This window comes from Phalacrocorax aristotelis, chromosome 1, assembly GCF_949628215.1.
Source record: "Phalacrocorax aristotelis chromosome 1, bGulAri2.1, whole genome shotgun sequence".
In the NCBI taxonomy this organism is placed as follows: domain Eukaryota; kingdom Metazoa; phylum Chordata; class Aves; order Suliformes; family Phalacrocoracidae; genus Phalacrocorax; species Phalacrocorax aristotelis.
This window is the reverse complement of record NC_134276.1, coordinates 117,645,281-117,670,561: the sequence shown is the minus strand read 5'-3', so window position 1 is coordinate 117,670,561 and position 25,281 is coordinate 117,645,281. Positions and strand designations below refer to the sequence as shown.

Sequence of the window (25,281 nt, the reverse complement as noted above, 5' to 3'; positions counted from 1 at the left end):
TGAAGATCAATGTGGGAAAATGCAAAATGGAAAATGCATGGGGGCTAGAATAACCCTGTGCAACGTTCCAGGGTGGGCACTGGCTGGCTAGAAAGCAGTTTCACAGAATAAAGACCTGGGGGTCCTGGAGGACAAGAAGATGAACACAAGCCAGCAGTGTGCCCTTACAATAGAGACCAGTAACCACATGCTGGGCTGTATTTGCAAGAGTGCAGCCAGCAGGTCAAAGGCTGTGATTCTTCCCCTCCATTTGACACTTAAGAGACCACCTCTGGAGTACTGCCTTCAGCCTTGGTCTTCCCACTACAAGACACAATGACATCCTGGATTTTGTACATTCAAGGCCCGCCAGGGTGGTTAACAGGCTGGAACACCCATACAAGGAATGGGTAGGTGAGCTGGTTTATTCAGCCTTATGAGAAGACTAAGGTGAGATCCTATTGGTTTCTCCAAAGACAGAAATGGACTCTTCTTGAGGTTGCACAGTAATGAAATGCAACAGATGTAAGTTGGAAGACTGAAAAGTCCAACTAGATATAAATTGGGTTTTCGGGGTTGTTTTTTTGTTTGTTTGTTTTTTAAACCATGAGAGTGGTCTCAAGTCCTGAGAGCAGGTACTTGAAGAGGTTGCAGAGGTTCAGACTCAGCTGGCAAAGGCACTGAGCACTCTGCTGTAACTGGACCTGCTTTGAGCAATACTACCTGACCTCTAAAAGTTCCTTCCAACCTACATGATTTTTTGAATCTATGAAAACTAATATTGTACTTGTATACTTTACTTTACAGAGGTAGTATTTCTAACCCTCTGCTTTGGGTTCTAAGAGCCCAGTGGTATTATTGCATTAAATATGGCATACAAATTACCTACAGGACACTCCAAAAGAACGACTGCATGGAGATTGATAAGGATTTATGTAAAACTATGATGCTTTAGAGGTATCTAATTTTTTTTAATAGTTAAAGTAAATGCATCTACCATCAGCTAGGACTTTTCCTGTAATGTCTATGAGTAGCATGAATAATAGCCCGAGCAAAAAAAACCCTTCCTGTCAGCCAACAGTACTCAAGAACTGATCTGGGGTTCAGTTCTTACTGTCTAAAATTAAATAAAAGATGAAACAAACATCCAAGTGCAGATTTTTTTCAGCATAATTTTTTTAAAGTTGGCCCAGAAGCATAATACATAATTCATTCCTTACTGATCTCCCAAAAGAGTGAATTTTTTCATCTAAGAACTTGACTGCTTTTTTTCTGCCAAAGCTGTTCATCTTCTCACAGACATATGCTGGAAGCTAGCTTGCAAGACATAGCCATTACAATATCATTATTTGATTAACTGGAAACAACTGCATGGGAAGAAGGAAGGGTGTCATATCACATATTACATGCAGTGCCATTTGATCAACTTTGTTGATCACTGTTGATGCAAAGAAACTTCTGGGTGTACCTCATTTTATCAAATCCAGATCTTCTAAAACAGGGACTTGTAGTTGGAATTACACTGGGTCCAGCACAGCAGAGAAAGTACTATCCTATGCATTCCTACAAATCTATTCCACTGAGATGTTAAGCTAATGCACGCTACTGCACCTTTTGCAGTATCTAGGTACCCTTTAAGATCAGTTCAAGAACATGAAGCAAATGTGCTGAAGTTGGTGAACTGTGGTTTTGAAGAGTACCAATTCAGTGATCTATGCAAAGGTGCTGCCATGCTACCTCAATGAAAGTCAACATTTTTACCAATTAATGCTGTTCGGATGGTTAGAAGCAAAGGGTTGATTTCAAAGAGGACAGTAAGTACTAAGCATTTAATTCATAACTTGGTAATAGGTATTTGCAGCACAGGGGGAAATTCATCATTTAAATCACTTCTTCCAAGTTCTTCCTCATTCCACTTCAATCTCTCCCCTCTTATTTTGGGAATGAGTTTGAGTCAGCTACATTTTATTCAACTGCTGTGTCAGCAAATATGCTGTCACTAGGAGTCTCTTGACAATGAAGAGGTGGGTCTCCTCATCTGCATATTGAGGCGACCAAAGCACTTATACCTGGTTTACATAGCATAGTATTAAGAAAATGAGGAGGAGTCCTGAAAGGGCAGGGCAGGTGCACAATCTCCGTTGAGATGAACACTCATCCATTACAAATTTGATGCATCTGAGAAGAAACACAAGCAACTTCAGGCATCTTTCTCCATCCTCACGCTGTTTGAGGGAGCTGCACTCTGATATACGGTACCAGAGGCCAGCAGGGTAGATACCAACATTTAACGTTCATTATCCCATTTCAAATATGTGGGGGGTTTTTGTGGGTTTTGATGTTCGGGTTTGTTTGTTTGGTGGTTTTTGTTTGGGTTTTTTTGTTTTTGTTTTTTTTTTTTTTTGTGGGGGGGTGTTTAATGATATAACTGAAGTCTCAAAGTCTGTAGGACAAGTATGCAAGAAAAGAACAGGCCTGGATTGGGTCTGCTATCATCATCCAGGTATTTTTTACAATTAAAAAATGAAATAAAAAACAAGGTCTAATAACAAACAGTAATACCTTGAGAAGAGGTAGGCCCAGTTTCAATGTTTAAAGCTAAATTAGTAGCTTGTCTTCCACATTTGCCTTTCTGGATACTGTCTTTGTAAGCACCGTTTCTAAACCTCCTTGACAACGATGCAGTCTTTTCTCAGATCTGAACAACTTTTGTTTGCAAGATTAATTTAAATGAAATGCAGCACCATTTCCCCTCTCCATTTAGATATTTACTGATATGAATTTTATTGGCAATATCTGCCGAGCAGAAAGGCAAACGGTCATCTGATGAGTGTAATATTTTTAGGAAGAAGCTATAACTGCAGTAAAGGATGTTGGATTGATTCTTCTAGAGACAGATCTGTTAGATACAAGACAGATACAAGACTCTACAAGGTGCTACACTCCTGCCTGTGACTAACAATAATGAGGACAATAATTGCTCCGAACCAGATGTTGCTCAAAATTTTTATTTCCATTCAATCTTCTGCATATCTGCTGAGGCTTGAAACAATTCCTTCAGTTATGATGTTACCTACTACAAGCCATGAAAAACAGGAACTTTACAATTTGTTTCATGTAAGCCACTGAATAACCAGAAATCATGTGGAAAAGATGACTACATTAGACATACAGCAGTAGATTTATGGGGAAAATTTAACATCTGCTGCTGTGATCTATAATGTGTGTTGAAGAAAGATAGCAGAGTAACATCCTGATTGGTGATTAATATTTTAGGTATTGAATTTTCTAGAATTTTTTCAGAAGTTGGATCTAAGCCATGATGTTCAACGCCTTCCAAGAATCTATTTAGATTGTTAATGATTGCATTACTCTGTACCCCATCACCTCTTCAAGTAAAAGTAGCTTTTCTTTACCAAATGTTTACACATCTTCTACAAGCTTGCCTAGAGATACTATTCTTCACTGACTTCCCTCAAAACTATTCTGTATTAAAAACAATGTTTCCCATTTAAGTGACTACATAGCATGTACAAAATACGTAGTGTAGTCTGTAAAGCACTAGACTTCTTTGAGAATATATTATCTATAAATATACCTGAATTCACCTTTTAGTTATTACATGCGTACAAATATATGTAAAGCCACGTGCAGTACCAATGAGGCATCCAAAAAAATCTAAATGCTTGTTGGTTTTAAAGAAAGCTCTATGCTAGTCTCTCCAGAATATTAATTATTTTATTAAGTTGACTAATGGAGCAAATAGACAAGAACAACATGGAAAAGTCAGCTGCAACAACAAATAAAAAAAATACATGCTTTCTCAATCTTTCTCATAAATAATAACATACTGTTTGAGATTTTCTAACAATAACCATGAAATACTGCAAAAAGCCATACTAAAAAGTGAGATAAGGGTATTATGACATACATGTTGCTTTATCATTGAGTGCTCATGAAGAAAATTAGGTCCATTCAAGCATTTCAGTTTGGAAGGTTGTCACACACTAATAGCCTATGGTCAGAATACAGAAAATAAATCTTCCTATATTCTTGAGCTTTTCAGTTGTCCAGGCTGCACATTACCAGTAAAACATGGTGTTTCTACACACACTGCGTCACTGATGACTGCAATATGCAGGTCTTAAATTGCAGTGAAGAAACAATTTTCAGAGATGGCCCCTAGAAAAGGTACTATGGAAACCTCTTCTGGTAGTTATTCTACTTCAGAAATTTTAAACAATCAAAAAGCCTTCCTTCCTTTCTATAATGCAAACAATCCAATTTGAGAGATGAATATGACTTGCTTCTGTTAGTTTCCTTTTTTGTGAAGTACCTTCAGAGATATTTTAGAAAACCAGAATTTAGCTGAAAAATGTAGGCAGACATTAATACCAGTGAGTTTTTCAAAACAATGCTTTTGTGCTTGCTCTTTCCTTAAAGGAATTTACTAAGAAAAAAAACAATCACAGAATCTCAGGTTGGAAGGGACCTCAGGGATCATCTAGTCCAAATCTAGTCCCCAAAAAAAGCCTATTTTAAAGAATCCTTGAACTAAATTTTGGTGAATTTTGATTTCTTCTAGAAGAATATGTTAAACTTATAAGTTCTGCTTCATTTTAAGGAACTAGTACATCACTGAATGCCTCCATAAATAGTTTTTTAGCCATTTCTACCAATGCTGGTATAAAAGCCCTCCTAAACCAAGTCCTGTTGGAAGAAAGTTAGCTTTGACTACCCTTTATTCATATGTGAGGGCATTCAGACAGTGAGGGAGCTTCAGCATAATGGAAAGCCAGTTCTATCCAAGTCATAGTATATAAGAAGGAACGATGCATGAAAAAATTGAAAGGAACAGATGAAAATGAGGTGCAAAGAGCTGCTTTACAGGACAGCCAGGCTCTGGAAGACTCTTCAAGCATAACAGGATTTGCCTTCTGAGCAAGAATCTTTGGATTACCAGACTTGAAGAACTGACTGGAGTTCATGTAGAAGAGAAAGAAGGAAAAAAGACCATTGGAGCATTTCAGCATAAGAGGCCATGGCTAAATGCAGTTTTCTGTGAGTATCAACAAACAGGGTGTAATCAGGACTGTGATGTATTGCAACTTGAACCCATTCGTTCTTAGAGCAAAGTTCCTGTGCAACATCCTAACTGGTCTGGCATACTACTCCCCACCAATGCCTTGGTTTGCCTTTAGCATGTAAGCTATAGCCAGTGTATCACCAAAATATATTTCCAAGAGTTGTTATACAAAAATCAAGCATTCTAGCTCTCTTCCCAAGGTGTAATTATTATTTCATTTTATTATTAAATTCACTGTACCCTCTTCAGGCTTAAGGACTTTTCTAGTCTCCCACAAGGGCTCTTGATTTTGTAATCTTTTTGCAGTCTTAGAATTTTGTAGCCCTTTTAGCACTGATCTAATTCAGACAGCCCCCACACACTCCAGGCTTCCACCTCCTAGGATTCTGCCTTTGAGTTCTGGAGAGTCATCTTCTCCAATTTGTCTTCCCAGCAGGCTTCCTTCTTGAGAGCCTGATCCAGAAATTCAGATGCTGCAGTATTTCCCAAGAGGCTTTGTTATTAACAAATGTTCCCACGACATCATCCCTGGATTAATCCTCCCTGAGACGTGAGCTACACAAACTTTGACACGGCTGAGGTCTAACACCCAGAAAGGGACAATCTGCTGAGAGTCTCCTAACTGCAATACTGTTATTTCTCCTAGGGAATATCAACAGGGTTTTTTGCGGGTTTTTTGTTTGGTTTGTGGTGGGGTTTTTTTTGGTGTGGTTTTTGTTTTGTTTTTGCAAGGAGCACTTACCCTGCTGCCCCTGCGGTGTTTGTGAGATGATGAACTGTGCTGGCTGCAAGTTGGTTGTTGGATGCACCAACACAAACTGTTGCAGGTTGAGATTCTGCTGCTGAAGCTGCTGCAAGTGCTGCAAATCCTTAAGGAAACAGGGGGAGGGGGAAAAAAAAAAAAAAAAAAGAAAAGAAAAAAAATGGAAAAAGGAAAAGAAAGAGCTGTGTGTTAGACATTTAGGTCAGCCATGACTCCCAATGTAACTAGATTTCCTACCAACCAGTTATATTCTAGCATTTAGAGATAAAAGTGGATGTCAAACACAGCAGTCCTGCTACTGAATATCCTGTAGGCTGGCAATCTGAATGTCACTGTCCTTCACAAAACGGAACAAAAATTTTTCACCAAATAACCCAGCAAAATATTTCCAGCACTATTCTGCTTAAAAAACCAAAACAAAAAACACAACACCAAACAATCAAATCTCCCTCTCCCCCAAATGCAGAAGTTTTCAAATTCTAAGGATTTATCTGCACCCAGATTTCTCACACTTAGTTTTTGAGGATGCAACTCTGCTACAAAATTCATTGTTGGCAAGTCAAGCATATTAGTTGGGAGCTATTTTTGTTTATATCAACATCAATCTGCAATTACCATTCTAGTCAGCAACAGGAAAGCAAAAAATTACAGATTCCTAGTTTGCACTCTCGTTGTTCGGGTCAAATTTTGGGAAGTAGCTAACTCAAATGATAAATAAATATATTTGATTAGTTCTGAAACAAATTGCAATAAGCTTAATAGACATGGCTATAATTATGGTTAAAAGGAATAACTCAAAACACTGCACTATTATGGAACCCTACTTTTATGTATTTAAACTGTTCAGAACTATTAATTTTCTATAATTGATCTCTGAGGAACTAAATCAAGAAAAATGCTTCAAGTTGCTGTTTAGCTGGAGAATGAAAACATAGAGAACTGCTTAAAAACATTCCCCCTAAACTAGCCTTTTTCTTTTTATCTTCTCCAAACAGGACAATAACAAGTGTAACTGAAATTTGAAAATTGAAGCACAATGTGAAGCCAGCCAACATAACAGAGGTAATCTATGAAAACCATCTATATATCTGTGTAGAGTCTTTCCAGCTTTCTGAGAAGAAGCTGTTTCAAAATACCTGCCAAGCAGGTGGATAAAAGCCTGAATATTTCCCACACTTAGAACCTCCCATTAAACAAACCAGACCAACTAAACAAAAAACTTACCAAAACTTTATTTCAGGGTTACTCAGATACTAGGATACCTGCCTGCAGACAGATACCCTCTTCTGGAGCCAACTCTGCCAGATGTTAAAGCCAGTTTGCTCCTAAACAGTGCTCAATTTGTCTGCTTGAATGGAGCTGCTGGTTTTAACATACTGCCTAACATACCTGAGTTAAAGTGAGCCAGACTAGCAAAGACCTGCTTCTTAAGGATCCCCCACGCACTTTGACGGATGCAGGTTACTGAGCACTCACACAAGCTGCTCAGCCAGCAGCTGTGAAAGGCCGTTAACTGCCAGCAATGGAGATGGTGATGGAAAGTCAAGCCAGACTGACAAGGATAACCTTTACACAATACAACCATTTGCAGGATATAGTTATCTGTCTATGACCTTACATTATTTTAAAACTGTTAAACTGAGACTTAAAAGTTGCGACAATCTCCTTCTGGGGAAGAGGGATGGGGAGTGTTGGTGGGTGGAAAGGAAGACTAGGGAGGAAAAAATAGAGTCCATTGATTTATGAGACTATAAACATGCATTATAAGAAAACAACTATTTAACCTGCATTACAAAGACACTGGCCATCAGTCGCTTAGGCAACTTGATCATGTGAAATCAAAAGCATGCAGAGTAATAATATGGCAGGCAGACACCAGATGGATTGACCAAGCAATGCCCTTTAAGAAATTGTGCTGTTTTGGCAAGGATAGAGTTACTTTTCTGCACAGTTGCTTTTTTGGGCCTATGCTTTGGATTTGTGCTGGAAACAGTGTTGATAACAACCAGGGATGTTTTAGTTACTGCTGAGCAGGGCTTACACAGAGCCAAGGCCTTTTCTGCCTCTCACCCCACCCCACCAGCGAGCAGGCTGGGGGTAAACAAGAAGCTGGGAGGGGGCACAGCCGGGACAGCTGACCCCAACTGACCAAAGGGATATCCCACACCATACAACACCATGCTCAGCATATAAAGCTGGGGGAAGAAGGAAGGGGGGGACATTTGGAGTGATGGTGTTTGTCTTCCCAAGTAACCGTTACGCTTGATGGAGCCCTGCTTTCCTGGAGATGGCTGAACACCTGCCTGCCCATGGGAAGGAGGGAATTAATTCCTTGTTTTGCTTTGCTCATGTGTGTGGCTTTTGCTTTCCCTATTAAACTGTCTTTACCTCAACCCATGAGTTTTCTTGCTGTTACTCTTCTGATTCTCTCCCCCATCCCACCAGGGAGCGGGGGGGTGGGGGAAGTGAGCGAGCGGCTGGGTAGGGCTTAGTTGACAGCTGGGGTTAAACCATGACAGAAATTGAAACTTCCATTCATAAGAGAATGGCAACATTTTAAAAAGTGCCCCTCATCACAACAGAGTGGGTATTTTTAAAGTTGATAGTATAGTTTGCTTTCAGAAAATCTGAGTACTGCAACCATTCCTATGAAACCAAGGCCAGTTTCCTTCCTAAAAAGAGAGATACAAATGCACCAATTTTTCCCAGGAACTCCATGTTTCTTCTGACTCCATATCATGAAGTTACACTGGTCAGAACTGCTACTAAAAACTCTTTCTTCTTGAGCCCAACGCAATGTGGACCTCCACTCATTTATTAATTGATTTTCCAATGCTCTACTGGTTACCTTTGCAGATTGAGCAGACTCTCCAGCACAGAGGGGCTCATACTGAGTTGGATGCAAGGACTAGATGCAGAGAAAGAAACAGGAAGAGTAGGGCAAGCTGACTAAGGCTGTGAATACTGGGTGGAAGAAAAATAAAGGAAGAGAGGCTCAAGGATGAAAATAGAGGTGGATAAGAGAAAAAAGCAGAAACACAAAAGGAAGAGTTGGGAATAAATTTTTGAAGGAAAAACTATGGAGAGAAAAAACAGATCAGTTGAGGACCTCCCCCACCAAAAGCAAATGAATGAAACCCCCCAGATGACCAAGTAGATCTCAGATGATTTGAAGAAGCACCACAGGAGACGGAGTTACATACAAGAAAGAATACAAAGGAAGAGTGGCGCTGTATTTGTAAGATCAAAGGAGGAGAGCTTTTTGTTTAAGACTACAGTATTCATAACACAGGGTACCCAGCTAAGACATGACAGCTCTTATCATCAGGCTCTTACACTTTAATATGAGAAAACTGTTTTTAAATTGAGGCCTCAGGGATAACTGGTATAAGCAATCTCATTCTGTGCATCTGCCTTGGTAAATGGTATCTTGGCTGAGTCTTGTTTAAATACAGAAATGTAATTTTGTAACGCAGAATGGAAACGATACCTCCAAGGCTAATCACTCTTAAATAGCCCTACCAGCCCCTCAAATTCATTTGGAATCCAACTTTATTTCTACCTTGGGAAAGTTTTATTATTTAGTTAATTGTAGCATTACAATATATCTCCCAATAGCAACCATGCGAAAAACCCCAACACTCTTCCTACACTGATCTTTTTTTGCCTCAATGGTAAAATTTGTATACTAGCACAAGCACATAGAAAGAGATGGAAAGACTTTTGGGGAAACATGCATGCCTTCTGGTGCTGCCTGACAATTTTGAAAGAGCAAAACAATCCAAATCCTACCTCAGCAGAATAATCTGCCATGTGCTACATCTTCTGGTTTTAAAAAAATTTTTTTAAATTAAAAAAACCAAACGAAAACCAAACCAAACCAAAACCCTAAGTTTTTAAATTCAGTGCCATTCTCTCTAAGTAGAAACTTAAGCATCTCTGTCACGTTGAGATTTACATCACATAAACACTGATCACAGGTCCTGAAAGCAAGTAAAGCTTACAAAGGACTCCAAAACTTGGTACAAGTGTTTACTGACAATTTAGCATCAGCCAAGGAGCAGCAGCAGATACCTTACATTAACTGCAGTGCACATTAAAGAAGTCATGCTTGTGCAATTAGTTAATTAAAATAAATATGGTAATCCCCCTGCTGCAAAGACCTGCCAGTTAATCAATTATTCAAAAATCATCAATTAAAAACAAACATTCAGCTATTTGGGTAATCAGCTATATGTTTACAATAGCAATGCAAACAAAGCTGAGGACTGTTTATAAATCATTGTCAAGACAGATCAAAAAGCATGGTGTTATCCGCCAACAAATCTAGACAGTAGAAGTATTCCATAATGTATCTCAAATTATATCCAACACCTGCACAAATTATGCCCTGCACTCTCACCATAAGCAGCAACTAACAAGATTCAACCAAACTACATTTATACATCAAAATAACCAACCCTAAAAGAAAATAATTGTCAAGTCAAATATTTAAGTAATTAGAAATGCCACAAAACAAGTGAAACTGTAATTCATTCCCCTTGTGCGACAAACACACATTATACAGTGGCAACTACATGATCACATGCTATTTTTCATAGAGCCTTTAGCTCATGCACGTGCAAACCAGACAACGCCCACTTCAGAAGCTCCTATTTGACAGCACATGCCTGATCTTTTGAACTCTTCTCAAACACTTCTCTAAAGATTTTTTAAGTCCTGAAGAAAAGCCCAGTACTAAATTAATAATTGTAAATGCTTCACACATTTTCATAGCTTTCCATTGAAGTGGAAGAGCAGGATTAGCAACATCTCACACACCACAACAATTCCTTGAAAAGCATCCACTAATTTGGTGGCACATTTGACAAATGTGAAGCCAGAAAGTTCAAGGTACAGATTTGATTAATATGAAATGTTAATGCTCCACACTTCAGTAAAGCTGACCTCGCTATCTTAAACTGCACACCTGGAAGACAAGAGGCACACACCTGTGGATCACTTACATTTAGGTTAAAAGACTCGCACAATATCAAACGGGAACTCTGAGACATGTGCACGGAGAGATGTTAAAAGCTAAGCATCAACTTCCTTGACATGGACATTTCCCACACTTTTCTTGAAATCTGCCTGTATTATTTGCTACAGACAAATGCTTAAAATTAAGTGGTGGTTTTGGGAGTTAGGGGTCTCCTTGAATGCTACAACCTTGAGTCATCTCCAGAACAGGACAGCAAAGAGGGATCCTTTGCTAAAAGCAGTATTAATATCTGGTCACATGATTCTTCACAGTGCACCAAGAGGCTCAGTGGGCAACATCAGTACTGGCCTTTTAAATGTCGGATGGCATCACTCTGGCCTCTGTAAGGACAGCCAGAGAGGTCAGAACTTTTAGACCAACACCACAGAAGTTTGCTACTTCAGCTAATAAAAAACCGATAGCACAACCAGGCTGTTATTGAGCTAGTGGGCTAGCACAATAAAGGAAAAGCACACTTCACCGATGGACTTCACAGGTAATTGCAATATTTCCATTCTTTTTACTTAATCAGCCCCCATGTTCACTTTTTAGGCACTTCATCCCAGTTGAATGCAAGTGAAAATAGTCTGGATAGAAAGCATCAGACAGTTTTAAAGAGCCTGTTCACTAAGAAGTGGCAACTTTGGAGATTACATATCCAATAAACTTTGCACAGCTAGACCAATCACACTGAAATAATACTTAATGAGAACCTTGATCTATAGAAAGATGGACCTCAGCGTCAGCAACACAATCACTTACAGGTAGTATTCAATGCTGTACATTCAGTTACCCTTGTCCAGAAGTCCAAAGAGTTTCCACACTGCATACGCTAAGCGTAGAGTCAGTAGCACTGCATTCTCCACACTGAATTAAGCCAATCCTGGAAGACCCAGGAGGATCTTTGTTGCTCCTAGTAAGCAGAACTTCCTTGGCAAGCAGTTCTTCAGAATTAACAGGTCTTTAGCAGCAGACCATAAAAAACTGGACATATTCTGACACCAGAGTCATTCTGGCAAGTCCTTCTCTAGATACACAAGAGTGCCCATTCTTTGTCACTGAACTCTGGGCATTAAGCACCAAGCCAAAGTAGCACGCAAATGTGTCACGTCAAACCGCCTTTCTTCAGCTCTGTCATTTTGCTGTTAGGATCTAACAAGCATCCTTTGTGATACGTAGGTACCCCTTCCCATCCATACAGGTCTCAACAAGTGTCATTTCTACAGGCATCTTTCTATACCCCATTTTCTCCTTTCTTAAGCTAACTACAAGGAGGAGAATTCAGAAAATACAGCATCTGGTCAGATTCTGGAACAAACTCAGAAGCCCAGTGGAACTGATGAGCCACTCGTACACACTCTTTGCTAAAACTAACAACTTCAACCTCATCAGCAAAGAATGCATGAAGAAAGACTAACAGTACTCAAGGACTCTAGAAACTCACTGAATAAGGAATAAAAATATTATTTGAATGATGCAGTTAGTAAAACCTCTTTATTTTCCACCCTCTCAAGCCTCAAGGCTCACCTGTGCAATCTGTATTGGCTGAGATAGAGGGATCTGCGTCATCGGCGTTGCAGCAGAGGCCGAGATGGTGGCACCAGCAGCGCTGTGCTGCTGACTGGCTGAATGCTGCACTGCAGCCGCCAGCAACTGTGCCTGCGCCTGTTGTAGCAATAACTGTTGCTGGGCTGGCGTCAACGTGAGCTATAAATAATTAGAAAATACAGCCATTAATAATGGAAAGAGCCACTTCAGCTACAAAGTCATCAGCTAGCTCATTACTAGTTGTATTAACCAGACATTCCTAGAACTACTACTGCAGTTCAGCCATTAACTAGCCAGTGACTCTGGCCTTAAGTAAGACAGCTGGCTACTCAACACCACGTAGGAACCAACCTACCACAGACCTGACAAACCAAACCAAGAACGCAAACATTTGCACTTACTGGAACCTACAGAACCTAAACTTTACTCTTAAGTTTTCTTCAGAACTCTACCAGGAGGTTAAGGAGAAAGGTAATTAAGTAGCAAGCAAAAGAAAAGAATCAGTACTGCCAGGATTTGAAAGGAAATTTACACCCAGCAGAACAGCAAGTGATTAGCCAGATGAATGAGAAGCAGGAATGCTGGCTATGGCTACTGAACAAACTGATAACGCCCCAGCTGCTTCACATTAGCATGAATCCCTGCCATATTCCATCATTTCCATTATGCCCTAAGATATAAGTAAAGAACATGAGCTCCATTTGTTTCTCTCCGAGTCTCCCCATCTGCTTTTTTTTTTTTTAATAGAATAGAGTTGGCAAGTTTACATCCCTTCCCTTTCCCAAACGCGAATTATCTCTGTGAAACAGGTGGCAGCAGTCTCTCCTTTACATGTAAATGAATCTTGATGCCCATATTTACTACAATCCATATCTGCATAGGCCTGGAGTTTTGAATGTTTAACCACAACTGCAGACAATCATAAATTAAAACAAACCAATATTTCTGAGAATGAGAAAAATAATAAAATATGCTGGGTTTTAATAACATGTTAAACAGCCTCACTCTTAAAACTTTCAAATGTAATTAACCACTACCATTAGTGTGTTTATACACAGTAGCATACAAGAAGATTTAACAACTGAACAGGAAATCAAGACACCGTTTCATTCAAGTGTAGAGATGATCTAACTTACAACTTCAAATCATAAATACATTCTTGGAGTAACTGCCCTAAATTCCTTATTAACATGCAAACTCTTAACATTTCAAAGCTGATTACGTGGAAGCAAACTCTTCAAGGAAACCAGCCTTTTCAAAAAACTTGCTCTTTTTTTAAAGGACTGGAAGCATTTACAACAATCCAGAAACACCAGTAATCCTAAAACAACAGTTATTCCATAGTTACTCCCAAAGCCTTGCAATTAAAAAACTCAAAATTGCTAGTTAAAACAGAAGGGCTGAATAGGCTTAAGGCAAGCACTGATATAGTTACTTAAAAATAAATGCATTTGAGAAGATGATGAATTCGTGTCAGCAGTTCACAGAATTTTTGTTCTTCACCCAGCTATCTGATAAGATTTAGTCTCATGCTCCCATGCCTCCTTTTAGTATTGCAAAAAAAAGAAAATTCCCCTTTATGACATCCATGACTTGCTTATTTGCACACACACCAAGTTTTAATTTCATACTGATACTGAGAACAGAGAGAAGTAAATTTTTTTTTTTTTGGGGGGAAGCAAATACTTTGCAATAACACCCAAAGACTGAAGTCTGCTTTTTTATAGCACGATATTTTATGTCCCCTCTTTCACTCAAGTTTCTTCATATGTTAAAGAAAATTAAAATAGCCTTCACTGACAGTTCTACAGGGACTGCCATGGATACTGCCATAATTTGCCAGACAGGAGGCTTACTGCAGTGTACTTGGGTAAATCTTACCCCAGTGATCTGTCCTCCGGCCAGCATGAGCTGGGTCTGGGGTATGGCCGCCTGCACTGAAGGCTGCTGGGAAGGCTGGCTTGGCTGCTGAGAGTCCCCAGATTCTTCATTAGATTTAGACTAGTCAAAAAAAAAAAAAACAACCAACACAACTCTTTATAGTGTAAAACAGATGTTAATGTATAACACTGCTATCTCAACACTGCACAATAAAAATCTTTCATCTGCATACAAAAAGCCCTTGGGTTTATTTTAAGAGTGTGTTTAAGCAATGGCTCTATGTGCCCACCATCTCAGCTAAGATTGCTCAAACATGTCTGTAGGTAATGCAGTTTAAACAAAACAAAAAGACTCTCAGGTCTTTTGTAACTCTTTGACATTATTTTCAGGTCTTATTTCATTTTACACAATGCAACTGAAGCTGACACTACCTTTCACCATAAAGAAAGAAAAGGCTGTTAAAATTATTCATTGCCTAAAATCCCGAACAATGGAACAAGGGAAAGGAGATTGTGTTTCCATTTTCTGTATCTGCATCCTGCACCACTAAGGCATCATACTGTTGGCTTATAAGCAACTGGTTTGAGAAAACCTCACAGATTTATCTACCTACAGCAAAATATATAACATGTACAGTGCTTTTAAATAATCAAAGTTTAGCATTTATTTAACTGAATGCCTCTTTATTTTAGAAGAATGGGGGGGTTCAAATTTTTGTGTGTGTGGTTTTGGGGTTTTAAAATCTTTTAAACAGAAGAAATTGTGAAGACGAGAGAGGAAATGCAAGTGCATGAAGAGGGGGAGAGAGTTTTATGATAATTAAAACTGGTTATGCAGAACATTAAAATTCTGCATAGATTTGCATATTTTCCACCACCTGTTTTGGGGACTGCAGAGCAGGCTAATTAACATAAAGGCTCTGATTAATTCTGCCAGTCATTGAGCGATAATTACAGCACAGGACTGTAAACATTCTGCACTGGAGATACAGCCTGTTTGCCAACATCTCTCTCAGGGATGGAAGTTTACCATGGCAACCAAGGCAATTTTCTGCCTCCTTCCTCTTAGAAAGGAAGGTCACTATACCACCTCTTCTTTCCAAATTGTTATTATGTATAAGTGGGTCCACATTCTATTGCATTTCATGTAATGGACTACCTACATTCTTTAATAACAAGCAATACTGAAACCAGTTTTCAATAAAACTGCATCCCTTTCCCCTTAATAGAGTACTGAGAGGAAGTGGCACGTTAAATGATACACTGAAGTGTTCAGCATCATAAAAAAGTTTGAAAGCTTTGTTGTTTCACATACATAATTAAACAACAATTACTCTGACTTATTTTGAAATCACTATGTGTTATTTACACAAGCTACCTTTACTAGCCACATCACAGAGTTAATGTTACATTATACTCCTATATTCAGCTACCAGAAGTAAGGACAAATTGCAAAGTAATACTTGCCAGTTTCTGAAGGCTTATGATCCTGAACCTGATTTACAGTTGTAAAGCTATTATTCCTTCACACCTATCCCTTGCAAGACCAGTCAGAATGAAAAAAACCAGAGTAACAAATCATAGGTTAAAAACTACCTCTAGTGGGACCATAAAGGCTGTTTGGAATGAGAGAAGGATGAGCAGCAGAAAGAAACTGTCTTTACCTGTACATTTAAGGACTGAGCAGCAGCTTGTAAACTTGTTCCAGCGAGCTGGGCCTACAACACAGTGCAAAAATGGAAATGAAATAATGTAGAATCCCAAAAAGACTTTAACAATGTAAAAAAGAACAACCTCCCCACCCACACCCCAACAAGAACTGTCCCAAGAACAATGCACACCCCTCTAACACCTGAATCAGCAAAGTAGGGGTTGTGCTCCAGGTTGAAAAAAAATCTGCAAGACTCTTCCACAGTGTTATTTGTCCACCTCTTGCTGAACGTACTCCTGCCTAGGTATCTAGATATTATCATAAAATTGAGTTGAAACAGAGCATTTTGGGGTGGACAGGCTAACTATTCCTATTCCTATTCAAACCACCCAGACTTCAGGGAAGGGCGTTAAGCTCTACTCATCATCCTTCTAATATTTCAGAGTGGATCCTAGCCCAAATAGGTACACTGTATCCACCCGCTTCCTTATACAACAGAGGAGCGATCATCTGCGTAGCACAAAACCCACAGCATAAACCCTTTTCTACAAATCACCCCATTCAAGTATTTGCAGTCTTCATGCACTGAAAAGAAGATCTCAATACAGAGGACTGGAGACACTTTACAAAGGCTGTATTGATTCAGGTATACTCAAAACTTGAATTCAGTGTTTGTGATTAACAGGTCCAAAGAAGTTCTTGTGGGTTAGCAGTGAAGAAAAACCGATGCTTCAGAAAGTGAGATTTTTAAGAGCGTTATTTGATCTCTAATAAGGATTTTCTCTGTATAGCAAAGGCTAAATTTTCTTTTACTGAAGATCATTTTAATCAGTCTTGCCTTATTTCTAGCACCACTCCTACTATAAAAAAAAGGAATGCTATGTAATTAATTACCAACACCTTTCAAAGGTCAGAGTTACAGCCTGTAGTGAATTCCATCTCTGGCCATGTTTGAAAACCACTGCTCATTTGAAAACTAGGCAACACATAGGGATAAAATAAAGCAAAGCAAAATGTAGCACTCTTGCCTCTATAAAAAGATGTCCCCACATAATATACATCACAAGAGAGTCCACATATCTGCAAGCACAGGAAGGAGAGTTTTAATTTAAATTGCAGTACATTAAATTAATAACTGAATATTTGAACAGGCAACCCTTAACAGTCACCTTGGAAATATTTCCTACCACTCTAGATGAAGGTACTAGACTTAGTACGCATGCTCCATAAGCAAACACTACCAGAAAAGCTCTTCCTCATCACAAAGTGTAGTTTGAGACAGCTGATGTAATCTGAGCTTTTAACTTGAATTAACAGCAGAGATTAATATAAACAGTAACAGCCTGCCATCCAAAAAATATACTGAAAATTAACACTTTCAAAGTTACATAATAATTAAAAAACCACACAGAAGACTACAAATGTACGTGACTCAGGTACAGCCAGCGGATTCCTGAAAATCTCTTTGAATGCAATTTGGACACCCCTTCCACCATGCAACAAACATTTTCTAACCAGAAATTAAAACTGTTCCTGAACGTTGCCTACAAGCTAATATTTTTTATTAGTCTGGATGACAGCACCGTGTGTTAACGCTGAATAACAGCCCACTAACAGCAGCCATGCTAGAAGAGGACAGTTTGACAATAGATTCCCACACACCTGCAGGTGTGTAAAAGAATAGCGGAGATTTTCCTTTGAACTGGAGTTTCAAGAAATGAATCACACTTTATCAAACATGAAGTTATAAAGATCCTGACAACTGTTCAAATAAATAGATTTCCACAGCAAGATAAAGCACTGTGCTAAATACAATTACTGTTCTAGATCAATCTAAGTAACAAGACGATGGATAAAACACACAAAATTCTGCAGAACAGCTGTATCTGTCTCCGTATTACATGCATACTGATAACCCATGAAAACTAGTCAGCTTCTCTCCACATAAAGGCAGCCTGCAACAGCCTATTGATTCAGCAAATTCAAACACTAGCACTCCCTGGGTCCTATATAGCCCGATCTAATAGGAAAATGGTAATTATGTGACGTGTGGAATGTTCCATACAATAAAATGGCAGTTCAGAGCTCTTAAAAGAGGGCATAAAAGCTTCAGTACGTCAATTATACCACAATAACTGTGCAACCTCAGACCTCAAACATTCAAGGTCAGCCAATTAGGTATAGTATTTTAAAGTTTAAACTTGATACTGAAGAAGGGAAAGAAATTAGGACATTTGTTTTCATACATCAAGTGCGAACAGATAGAAAAAAACCTACAAAAAATGCCCCTTATACTTCTCTTCACCTACGGATGCCCCATTTTGCTTCAGCCTACATCTGAAGTTCAGCTTTGATTCCCTAAACACAGCAGCAGCAGAACAGAGGGACCATAGCAGAAGCCTGAATATCATCTGACAAACAGGTCCTTGGAATAACTTTTAAAAAAATACAACAAAACCCAAACACCAAAAAACTCAACCTGCACCGTATATGCTTAGTAAGTACAATCACTTTATATTTCTAGTTAATGTGTAAGAGCTCGAAAGACTGAAGCATAGCATTGACTACCATTCAGCACCACTTCTGGTTTCTTAACTAGGTAGTGACAGTTTCAGAACCTTGGCAGCTGTTGGGCCAATACAATCCTTTACAAAAAGGATGAAATTTTACCATCCTTTCGATTTGGTGTCTCCATTAAGGTGTGTGTGTGTATATATATATATATATAAAAAAAAATACTTTAGGCATTGTCAAGTCCCCAAAAGGGGGGCTTTTCGGTTCCCCCAAATAGGTCTTGCCCTATCTTGATGTGTTCTGCAGTTTAATGCAATGAAGTGAGTGCCTCAGTAAGAACTTTTTCCCACGTGGTCTACCCATACGCTCCTTTACCTGACTACCCACCATACACAGAAAAAGAGCACGCAGAACATACAACATCGGCTACGTTCCAACCTGCCTGAGTCTCCCTTACTTTGAAACGGGTCTTCTCTTACCTGATGAAGGTGCCCAAGGAAGGCCTGGGCCTGGGCTGTAGAGATTGCTCCTCCGACAGGCACAGGCTGCTTTTGAAAGTCCAGGCCATTTGTTTGCGTGCCTGGAGAAAGAGAGATATTAAGAACTATTAGTTATTACTTTTATGAAATGGAATAAGAACTATATTCCTAAATCTCCTGCTATTCTTTCATACTATGTAGCAGAAAAATACTCTGAGAGCAAGAAGAATTGAAGTGTTTTATTGAAACAGGGGGTGGGGAAGCTATGTCGCTTCCAGACTTCGGTAATATAGCATCTGTTAGCTGAACAAAATCAGTATCATACTTTTTTTTACCTTCTATGATCTTACCTACCCTATGTACGCTATTACCCCACCATTCTCTACCATGGCTTGAGAAACAGATGAGTGCATGCTGCTAAGGCTACACTGTGTTTCCATCATCCATGCACTCTCTATCCAACAGCTGAAGACTATCTTCAAGTTCAGAAAGTGGCAAGAACAAGGTTCATATAAAGTCACCTTTCGTTAAAGACAGGTAAAATAATACTTGACAAAAACTGAAGTACCGAATATAGAGAGCAGTTATGAGCTACAGTTCTACTCTTTTGATAAAAGATACCTCCATATTTCCATTAATACTTGCGCAGAGCTCTCCTTATGTAAGATAACTGCCTGGGCTTGCTTTTCTCTCACCCACTTCCATATAACTAAAACCCAACTGTTTTCCTACATCTTTGTTGTCTTCTTCCTAAACAGGTTGGAAGACAGAAAAAAACCCCAAACTATCCCCAAATAATCCAGTTGTGAGAAGAAAAGGAAAACAAACAAACAAAAAAAATCCAAAAAACCAAACAAAAATGAAAAAACCAAACCTACCACAGAATTCTCTTTTGCGAAGAGGAACTACAACTACAAACTTTCAAGAATCATCTGTGGGGAGATGATAAAAATCAACATCAGGGATTATCAACAACTGCTTTTGTATGTTGGGTATGACTACCTACAGTGGCTAACAAAAAAGGGACATTCTGAGTGTATCAGGCTGCGTGGAATTTCTAGAACAGATGATGCCATCTTAAAAATTGCATGACTGAAATGAAGTAAAACCAGCTTTAGACTTGCATGTTTACTCTTCATGCCAAACAGATCTTGTTCAGTGCCTATGGACAGGTGTTCAACTAACTCCTACTTCAAGATTCCTTCCATCATCTATATTTTTCAGAATTAAAATTTAGGTTATCTACTAAGCAAAAGAAAGTTGCAGTTGTTAAACAACAAGAGGGGTTTGCTATTCCTTAGAAACATCTGCAAAACCAAGCAGGTATAAAACTTGATTAGTAAAATACACTATTCAATATTTAGCATTGCTATTTTGACCTACAAACAACGTACACAGGTGAGATTTCCAAATATGGAGTCTTTGTTCAATTAAATACAGATACAATGTAGATAATCAAGCTGTCTAGCACCCATGTAAGGTACATCTAAAGGTGGCCCTTTGATGCATCTTTGGTGGAGGTGCTGTAGGGGAAGAGTTGGTCTCAATTCTCTAGAATTAAAAACTCTCAAGTTTTTAAATCTATGCTGTAGGCCAGAGCTTACAGACTTAAGAGACATATGTGCAGCCAAAGATCCACAGGCACATTAAAAATATTCAAATTTTAAACTACATAAAATTATTTTGCTTAATGAGTCTAAAATTCCAATCCAAAGTGAATGGAAAGACTATCGCTGGTCTGAATTGATCTTGAATGAATGCAACTCGGTTGCATTTCTCCAAAGGTACATAAGAAGGTCTGCTGGAAAGAGCTAGACGAATCTCATCTATTTTCATTCTTTCTAGTAAACTTCAGAATTTTCTCAATACAGAAGGCCAAAGGGAGTGGGAAGATGATTGGGTAAATATATAAAAATAATTCCTGACAAACAGTTACTGTGATTCAGAGGAAACCATCTACCACCTGCTCATTTAAACAGATGCTTTGAATCAGTTTTCAACTTGTGGTCAGGGACCCCAAAGTAGGAAAAAAAAAGAAATAGATATGAAAACCTGCTGTAAGGCAGATACTCCTTATTCCAGCTGGACACTTGCAGGGGGTCAAAAAAAGTTACCCATTTCTGAGGGGACTAGCTGGGGCTCGTCTTAAATAAATCAGTGGAGCTGTTCTAGTTAACCGTTTTCCAAAAAGAGCCTCAAATCATGGTACCGTATTAAAAGAGCTCTGAGGTGTTTGTGTGTGGGTGTGTGTGTGTGCGTGCAGAAGAAATTCTCCAGTTAGCACTTCTGCTGACTCTTAATATGGAAGTTTGAGGGTTGATAGTTTTGAACAAAGCAAGTTCCAAGACTGAGCTTAAAATCTCCGTGGGTCCCATGGAGAAACATGGGAAAAACATGTTTAGACAGGTACTGAGAGAAAACATTTCCTTTAAACTCAACCATGAAGGACTCCAACTCCCGCTCCCCGTGCCTCCCAAAACCGAACTTGGAGCAAAAAACCCCAAACCACACCTGTTCACTCTGTTTGCATCTTAAGCTTTCTTTGGTATTTGGAAGTACAGTGTCCCTTCCCCTTCAGATGCAGCCTTAGTTTTGGAAGGAATGCTACCCAGGTTGCTTGCATTTATCACAGGATGCCTACGTCTTTTGAAGAACAGCAGGAAAAATTAACTTTGAGTCCAGCATATGAGAGGCCTTGCTCTTCAGGTGCTCATAAGGATGTGACACCACTCCTGTGGAATCCAAGAAATCTGATAAGGAGACTGGAAAATGGAGCTGTCAGGAGCAGAAGGTCAGCACATTATATGGACATGAAAGGACCAGAACGCCACTTCTGCTCACGGTAATAGTTAAATGCAAAACCCCACAGTGATTAATAGACATGGCAGATGTAATAGCAAGTATTGTGATTTTAATAATCCCACACATTTATGTCTTTTCTGTCTATCTCAGCTCCCATAATTGTTACATGTGATTTAACAGCTCACCAACACCAAAAAAAAAACAAACCAGGAGTGGGAACTCTTCATCTCCCCTTTCTTCTTGGTTCCACTATATTGTCCCTGTCCCGCCCTTTCTGGTAGTTCATTGACAAAGGAGTAAGGCAATTCACCTTTCTAACCGAGTAGAAAACTATTCATGTGAACTGGTCCCTTTTTCTTTTGGCCAAGTCAGTTTTCTGCCACTTATGTGAGATTAATTAACTAACTTTAGGGCCCAACAAGCAGCAGATAATGCAAAGTAGGGGAGGTCAGAGACGTGGCAGTAGGGAAATGAGCCTCCCCCACCCCCAACAAGTTGTAAAGACTAAATCAAGCTGTAGGATGAAATTTCACCCTGACAGCCCAAGTCCAACACAACTTAAGCACGTTCAAATTCTGGCATAAATTCAGCCATGTGGTTAGCTACTTTGCTGAGTTGGTCTGGATGAAGACTAACATTAAGTGCAATTAAATTTCAGCCAAAACAAATCTTTGAACTACCTCACTCAGTGCCACTGCAGGGAAAGGAACAGAACACTAAGTACCAGGACACCCTGAACATCGATTAGTTTATGCTGTCTTGGAATTGTACCTGCAGAGAGTAAAGGCATGACAAAATGGAGCCAGCAAGGTAACATTGCACCTGCAGTCGGGAGAAGAACATACTCTCAAAATCTGAGACAATCATCATCAGACTTTAGTCTCTGTTTACAAACTGCGTAAGAAAGGAAGAGGAGCGAGGAACTACAAGTCTGGGGAGATCGGAGTAAGGTGCAAGAAAGGACTCAGGGAAGGAAGGAAAACAAGAACTCTGCTCTGGGAGACAAACTTGCAGCACCAACAGTACATTTCCCCATATCTATCTCTCTCTCTCTGTGCGTGCGCTGAGAGAGAGATATCCCCAATACTCAGAAACTGCTGATTCCTTTTCCATATTAGTGATAAGAAGTTTAGCAATTATATTTGCCCAGAATTTTAGCAGTTAGAATATTTTGTGGTCTCTCTCCCACTCTCCTATAGACTCTCTAATTATTTTGCTGCTACGTCAATGCATGTCATAATGCTACAGCTTCCATTGAAAGCCAAGGTTATAATGTCTAAGTACTGCATTCACATAGCTTTTAAAAAAGAATATGCATTAAACAAACAAAAAAGGTTGAGTTGTTTTGGAAAAATTTATGCTGCAACCTATAAAAAGGAAAACAAAAGGGCTATCTGTTTACTGTAAGTCACACTTTTTACTTCTCTTTTTTCCAATAGATACTAGGTAGACTGCCCACCCACAGCTGAAGGTTGGAAAAGATTTGTGTAATTCTGCGATACTGACGATGAGTTGATCAATTCATGTTCTTGTAAAAACAGCGATCCAACAACTCTTGTACTCAAAGACTTTCGTTGTTGTTAATTTATCTGAAATATGGATTGCTCTTTCAGATGCTTAAAAGGGGAGTTCAGTTAGCACAAAAAAATTTAAGTTATGTTTCAGGCATTTTATTGTGACCAATGTTTTCTGGGGACGTTACTATGTTCCCTGAGTAGTCAGTTAGAAATACAAAACCCTAATGTGTTCCCTGCCATGATAGTTCACTGTTAGCTCAGAGAACTACTGATGTTAAGTCATCTTTACAGTGGCAACCATATTTTTTCCTGAAAACACTAGCTCTACCAAATGTAAATTCCATGCCCTACAGTAATTTCTCTTAAAATTTTCAAGTTGCATCATCTTACTACAGTTTAAAACAGGAATGACCTAAACAAACATCCACTGGGGTTCAAAAGAAAGATTAGTAGCGTTTAGACAGCAGACTAAAGTGATTTACAAGTGTCACTGAAAAATAGAGAGTTACAGAATGTCAAAATAAGAACTCTGCGTATTTATAAAAATCATCTTCATGGATTTTGCTCCAGCACTTCCAGTTCCTTAGCATCCAAGCTGAACGCTGACTTTTCACTAAGTATGCACAGGGCACAGAACCATAATCTAAGTACCCTGATGAGAAGACTAAAATTATATTCCTCAAGTATTCCTTTCAGGGTTTAACATCTGCCAGTTGACTAATGCAACTGATGCCTGAGCCCCCAAAGAACATCACAAATGCCATTAATCACTACCTCCAGTGGTTTATGAGCAGTGTGTTTAAAAACAAAACCATGTCAGCAGAACAGTCCTCAAAAATTCTGGATTATTTTAGTTTGCATAATTTTAAAAGTAAACAAAACTGAAAGGAATGACTGGGAACATTTAAATTACAGAAGCAGTGTTTGTAAAAGGTCCAAACACCAGTAAGAGTCAAACTTCTTTAATAACTAATCTTAGTATTAGAGTATTAAAAAAAAAATGCAGACCTTGTATCCCTTTTTGTGATGAAAGCACCTACGTGCAGCTTTACAATCCATCAATGTCTTTATACCATGACCACCACCTTCACACTGATGAAGTATTTGCTGCAGAGCCAGGGTTCTGCTAAAGCAGATGCAATACTTCTGTGATAATGCACTACCTTTGATTAAACGAAAGACCTCATCTTTAACAGCTTGTCTCAGGTGAAACAGCTAGTTAAAGCTACACTTAAGGAGCCACAGTGGGAATGCACTCTTTAGAGAAAGCACACACAGGGAACTGTGGCAATACAGAGCATGAAGTCTGAATTTTCTCAGAAGTTTACACACACCCTCCAGCTACAAGGATTCTATAGGGATATGTAAAACCATTGTTCTCTCGATATTGTTTATGATTATGAAATGTTTACAGCCCGTGTTTTTTGAAATAATGTTTTATATCATCCCTAACCAGTATTAATACATAATAAATTTTTGTACATAAAAAGAATTTATACCTCTCCTATTACAACCGATTTTATAAAAACTGAGATGCCAGTAACAAAACGCACATTAATAAGTGAGCAGAATTCCTTTTGACTGACCCCATGCATTGGCAGAAAACATCCAGCCTCTCGGATCAGTATTGGGAACATTCAGTCACTCTTAGCTGTATTAGAGCCTTGCACAAAGAATGAGGAGACAGCAGCATAAAGTGAAATAAATTGTTAATTTTATCATAACTTCAGAGTTTAAAATAAAACTCTTACTATTGAGCCAAGAGGAGGAAAAATAATTTTCCTCGTACAAGGTAACTAGGCTTCTCTCACAGCAACAAAGATAAGTTCCTTCTCATTAAGATTTTCTCTTCCCAAATGCTATCTTGAGCTCAGAGAAGATTCTGAGTTAGGTTAAACTATTTACTTTCCATTCAGAACTGTCACTTCTCTTGCTTCCAAAATGAACATTAAATTACCTCCAGAAAGGAATACAAGTGTGAGATAGCATGATTGAGTTATAGTGGCTTAACAAGCTGCTTCCATGGCTTAGAACTTGGCCAC

At 38.9% G+C, this 25,281-nt stretch overlaps 1 protein-coding gene across 8 annotated transcripts in view; it reads right to left on the bottom strand.

Moving 5' to 3' along the window:
- POU2F1 (POU class 2 homeobox 1) overlaps positions 1–25,281 on the bottom strand; it is a 121,767-nt gene that overhangs the window by 31,115 nt on the left and 65,371 nt on the right. For 2 of the 8 annotated variants that reach the window (XM_075103049.1, XM_075103067.1), the window contains exons 3-7: positions 18,921–19,021; positions 15,941–15,994; positions 14,278–14,397; positions 12,376–12,555; positions 5,808–5,934 (exon numbers count right to left, since the gene is read on the bottom strand). In XM_075103049.1, coding sequence (XP_074959150.1) covers positions 5,808–5,934; positions 12,376–12,555; positions 14,278–14,397; positions 15,941–15,994; positions 18,921–19,021 — 582 coding nt within the window. Of the gene's footprint in view, positions 1–5,807; positions 5,935–12,375; positions 12,556–14,277; positions 14,398–15,940; positions 15,995–18,920; positions 19,022–19,798; positions 19,853–21,431; positions 21,568–25,281 lie in introns of those variants that run through there. The other 6 variants (XM_075103078.1, XM_075103079.1, XM_075103058.1 and 3 more) reach the window with 6 other exon arrangements.